Source organism: Nematolebias whitei, chromosome 15, assembly GCF_014905685.2.
Source record: "Nematolebias whitei isolate Nwh7 chromosome 15, NemWhi1, whole genome shotgun sequence".
Taxonomy (NCBI): domain Eukaryota; kingdom Metazoa; phylum Chordata; class Actinopteri; order Cyprinodontiformes; family Rivulidae; genus Nematolebias; species Nematolebias whitei.
The window spans coordinates 38,678,643-38,684,264 of NC_056512.1; the positions used below are offsets into that span (position 1 = coordinate 38,678,643).

The 5,622-nt window shown below is 44.9% G+C and overlaps 1 protein-coding gene across 1 annotated transcript in view; it reads right to left on the reverse strand.

Moving 5' to 3' along the window:
- Positions 1–1,099: 1,099 nt before the first annotated feature.
- gas7a (growth arrest-specific 7a) overlaps positions 1,100–5,622 on the reverse strand; it is a 20,632-nt gene continuing 16,109 nt past the window's right edge. The window contains exons 6-10 of the mRNA XM_037688663.1: positions 5,364–5,495; positions 4,779–4,902; positions 4,538–4,617; positions 4,293–4,391; positions 1,100–2,388 (exon numbers count right to left, since the gene is read on the reverse strand). Of these exons, the coding sequence (XP_037544591.1) occupies positions 2,275–2,388; positions 4,293–4,391; positions 4,538–4,617; positions 4,779–4,902; positions 5,364–5,495 (549 nt within the window). The 3' untranslated portion in view covers positions 1,100–2,274. The remainder of the gene's footprint in view (positions 2,389–4,292; positions 4,392–4,537; positions 4,618–4,778; positions 4,903–5,363; positions 5,496–5,622) is intronic.

Below are 5,622 nucleotides of genomic sequence, written 5' to 3' on the forward strand. Positions count from 1 at the left end.
CAAACCTGAACTGAAGACGCAGCGCCAAACCTCAACCGAAGACGCAGCGCCAAACCCAACTGAAGACACAGTGCCAAACCTCAACCTAAGACACAGCGCCAAACCCAAATTAAAATGCAGTTCCAAACCTCAACCAAAGACGCAGCGCCAAACCCAACTGAAGACGCAGCGCCAAACCCAACTGAAGACGCAGTGCCAAACCTCAACAGAAGATGCAGTGCCAAACCTCAACAGTAGATGCAGTGCCAAACCCAACTGAAGACGCAGCGCCAAACCCAAATTAAAATGCAGTTCCAAACCTCAACCAAAGACACAGCGTCAAACCCAACATAAGAGGCATCGCAGATACTCAAAGCACTTTACCACACAATCTGTGCCTCATTTATCCATTCATACAGCACTCTACTAGATCTACACAAAGAGTAATCAGTGCTTTATGACATTCATACACCAATGGGACACATATCGGGGGCAATGAGGGGTTCAGTGTCTTGCCCAGAGACACTTTGGCATGTGACTGCTGGTCGAATCGAATCCCCAACTCTTGCATTGGAGGACGACTGCTCTAACCACTCAGCCACAGCCGCCCCAAGAATCCATCCATCTATCATCCATCCACCCTCCATCTAACCAACCATCTATCCATCACTCCATCCATCCATCATCATCCATCCAGTATATTTTACAGGTTTATAAAATGAACATGTTTTATGGTGTTAGATGTGTTGTAGTTGTGGAGGACGTATAGGTTTAATTTGATGGACTGTTTGTTCTTTCAGAAAGCGTTCAGTAACAGATGCAGCATCTCTAAAGCCTCGGCCTCCCAGTCCAGTTACGTAATGACACACTGCTCCGTTTAATTTTCAGAGGAGATTTATTTTGCACACTGCATTGCTCAGTTCACAATCTGGACAGAGGTCACGTATGATCAAACATCCTTAAAACGTTGGATTTGATGTAAACATTCACCACACAGGGGCCGTAAACTCAAACGTTACGTCATCAGGAAGAGAACAGGACACGACACCGACACACAGCGATGAAACAACAGATACTCAGATACCTAAAACCTGCACAGGTTAAAGCAAAGTCTTCTTGTAGCACAATAAAACATCATGATGGGGCTCCATGAGACTGATGCACGTTTGTCTTTGGGCAATGGATTCTTCTTTAGAAAAACTAAGAAAAAAATGAAAACAACCGTAAACAAAGCAGAGAAATGTAAAGACGACAGACACGCACACATGTAAACACAGACACTGAGTGCACATGCAGGTTTTATACTTTGGAGCTGGTTTTTGCTTCAACAGAATCCCAAAAAACGAAGGCTTTTCCTTTTCTTTTCTTTTTCTTTGTCAACACACAATTTGATTAAACACCGCCATAAAACTATTCCCTGCACGTTCACGGAAAACAAAACCAACAACAGAGTACAGTGCAAACACTTGCTGGTCTGCGGCTCGGCAAAATACATCCAGCCAATATGTACAAATGTACACGGATGCAGAGAATATATCGAGGACATTCCAGATATATTAACCGTTAGGCACTAAAAGGTGTTTCAGCGTAACTTGGACCACCTTTTTTTACTCCAGACTGATCCCAAATGGACCCTGGCCTAAATCTGATCCGCTAAGAATCGACTCCAAAACACTGAGAGAGTTCTGAATCAGTGAGGTTACCGGATTTAAAGCTGTACATGTTTTTATTTTTTTATTTTTTTTTATAGAGAGAGAATCTTTGAGGAAGTTGCTAAATTAAATACAAGGTATCAACGTGTGCAAATTCAACCAAAGACACGAAACGACCATCAGGTTTCCACAGACCAGGCAGCTTTCATGTCCAAAACATGCATTTCCACCAAAATGGAACAGCAAAGCAAAACAAAAAAATATGAAAATATATTCATCGTTACATCTGGGTGTGCTTCATCATCTGTATCTAAAATAAAGGTCAAGAACCAGATGTCAGTTTTCTGTTTGTTTGATTTGCTCAAACATGAAAAGCTAAATTAGAGTTTAAAAGACACTGAATTCTTTTTTAAATAATTTACAATAGTGAACAGTAGAGTACTAGAGTAATGGCATTCAGTAAGCTCATGTTGGTTATGACAGGGGAACATGCTGGTACTTTGACCCGTTTCCTGAACTCTTCTGGACCTTCTGGTCCTTGTGATTCCAGTCAGAGAGGATGAGTGCGCCTCAGGTCTGAACATGCACCAACCATGATAAGTTCTGTGGACGTGTGGTAATCCTGGTACCAGGTGGGGACCGTCTATATGTCCATGTCCACGGGCCGGACCTCGCTGGTTTTGTTCTCTTTCACCCACAGCTCCCTGTCTTTGGCTGGATCCACGCCCTGAAGCAGCTGGTCCACCGGCTCCACCGTCTGCAAACACGACAGAACCGGAACCTCTGTAAACGTTGATACAACTTTATTCAGGTCGGAAGATGTTCAGGAAAATGCATTAAAGCTTTTAAATGTAAATCACCTCCTGCAGTTCTAAGAACCTCATTATCAGAAGTTTTGGACGGGACCAGAGAACGTTTATGGACGACATGAGACCAGAACAAAAGACGTCTGCCTTCGTATAAAATGAGAAAAGATTAAATGTCCCCGTGAACGTCAGTTTTAGGACTTTAGTTTACTCCAGCTCAGACTTCACAGCAGAACCATCGTCCAGAGTTTAAACGGGTCACAGATAGTTGGACTTTACACAACTGAACTTTAGGATCTCTGTAGACAGAAGACGACGCCACGAAGCTCTGAGCTGTCGCATCGTCCCAAATCGTCTGCAGACTTTTCTCACTCCCACAAGAGTTTTTGTATAAATGCTAAATGCTTTGCCTCCTTTCGTCATGTGTCTCCCTGCTGTAGGACTTGGGAATACTTAAGCTCAAAATATTCTCTTTAAAACTGGAAGTGAAGGAACGTCCAACAGTAAAACTCTGGAGGCACAAAAACTGGGGTCTTCTGCCGCTCTCGGTTCTGAAGGGTCTCAAAGATCAGACTTGCAGTTTTCACACAGCGACCGTTTGTCTGAGGTTTACTTTTCAGTCTGTTTCTGTCCGTCTCGCTTGTATGTGCTGCCAGGGAGTGAGAGACGCAGGTGTGCGGTTACTACGGTTACCACCATAACGAGCCACTTACAGCAGCTTTAACATTTCTTTTCATGTCGCTTCTCTTATACACTTCATTCATCAAACTGGCGGCCATCTTGTTATTTGTTGTTGTTTACTCCGTTTGTTTTGACCTAGCTCCCTGATGATTTACAGCTTTTGTTCCCGGGTGGGCTTTTATAAAAGCTCAAACTGAATTTTTTAATTTCTCCTATATTTTCTGGCAGTTTTTGTTGTTTATCGTGTATCTTGTGAAGCTGTTTCTTTGCAACAAACACTTTGTTTTATTCATCTGTAGAAGCAGTAAAATATAAAACTAGAAAGTTCCTGGAGAAACTTTGACGGGGACGACCACGTTGCAGCCATTTTTAAATTTTAATTTGACAGTTCTGTGTGTTGGGGTTCGCTCTCAGCTACCGCCAAATCATTTTCAGCTCAAAGATTCACTGAGTTATAGACAATTGCGTGTTTTCTGAAGTAGCTGTGGCAGCCATCTTGAACCAAAATGGCTCCTGAAGTTAATCAGTTCTACAGATACATGTGATGATTACTTTCTGTGAGCTTAACAGAACATCAGGTCACAGTAACAGATTCATGAGAAAAAGTGTCTAATGGGGCAAAAGCATGTTTCAAACAGCTGCTGTGTAAAAACTCTCAGGTCTGTTGAACAAATGAACCGTGACACAACGAATGTTCACACTCGTTTTTCACACTTACGTTTTGATATATAACAAGTGTGTGTATCTTAAAAGATGTGGTGGTAGGAAGAGTTTGTTTGACGCCACACTGAGTTTTCTTCTCCGGGTCATGTGACCTCACTGTGTCTGTTAGAGGCTGTGAAGAGTTCTCAGAGTTTTTCGATGGGAAAAATGGCGTCTTTGCTTGCACATTACGTCGCCATGGTAACTCGAAACGCCAATAAAAGTAACAGCACACATCACGGTGCAGAGCGGTTGTTTTGATATGACATCCGTGGAGTGACACGTTGCTGTACGGTCCACATTAAAGCTGATAGAAGAGCAGGATCCTTTCCAGGTGGACAATAAGAGGTGCTGAGCGAAGCAGCTAAATGAGGCGAAGCAGCTAAATGAGGCGAAGCAGCTAAATGATTCAAAATGACAACAAATATCCATAAAAACAATGAACCAGCAGCAGCAGGACCACGAGACTCACGCTCTGGTTGAACATGTCCGTTTCGTGCCGCAGAGTCGTGTACTGACGCAGGTGCTGCTGGATCCATTCGACCCGCTCCACCTCCAATTTCTCCAGCTCCTGCAGAGGACGGAGGACAGAGGACAGAGGACAGAGGACACATCAGCTGCTCAGACATCAAACCCGACACATTCACAGCTGATTCAGGAGTAAGACCGTGTTCAGAGCCCGTTAGAGCCGACCCGAGCTAAACAAATCTCTGGTACCATGCTGGTCGTGACCATTTCCTCAAACCACTTGGACTGGGTTTGATTGTAGAGGTCCACGCAACGCATCAGGTCGTCCCCTGGAGACAACAACAACAACAACCAGATAAACAAACAACAACCAGAAATACGTTGATTTAACATTCTACGTTATCTGATTAATCATTATTACTGATGTATTTATCATTATAAACTCTGATTGATGAATAATAATTGATTGATTGATTGATTGACCTCTGACCTGCTTGTGTGGATTTCCGTCGTGCCTTCTTGATGTCCTCCTCGGTCTTGTTGCTGAGTTTGATCTCCAGCTGTTGCGTCTTCACTTCCAGGTCCTTCTGCCGGTCCGCCAGGGCTTTACGGGCCTGCAGGCACACAGCAACAGAACCACCGGGTCACTGATGTTAGGGTCCGCAGACCCGGCCTGACATCTGGACAGTTCTGGCTCGCTCAGTGGTCTCTAAATGGTTCTTTTATGAGATGGTTTCAGCCTTTAATCCATTTTAGTGAACGTTCTCCTCCAAGGTCAGGATGTGTTGAAAAACTGGACCCATCTGATGGGTCTGATCTGGTCCCATTTAGCTCGTCTCTTTCTCCTGCTGAGACACACGTCTCACTGCCACCCACCACAACATGCCAGGGACATGACAGGGACATGACAGTGACGTGAGGACAGAGTCTGTCCAGCAGCAGGTGGGAGGCAGAACTCTGAGACATGATGGAGCGAGCGTGGGAGCTGCCATCACTCTCCTGGAAACAGACTCTGACTCATCCCGACTCGTTTCAGGATCTAAACACGCTTCAGAGGTCGTAACGGGAGTCTAACCTTTTCCACGCCGGCAAAGCGGCTGGCCAGCTGCTTCCTGAGGTCGGCGATGTGGTGGTCGAACTTCTTCAGGTCCTTCTTGAAGTTGTCTCCTCTGAAGGTCAGCAGTGGTTTCTCCACCTCGGAGTGGAGCTGCAGACACAAAGCAGGGAGTCAGAGAGGAGGACGAAGGAGCGTGAGTCTGAGAGGAGGACGAAGGAGCGTGGGAGTCAGAGAGGAGGAGGAAGGAGCGTGTGAGTCTGAGAGGAGGAGGAAGGAG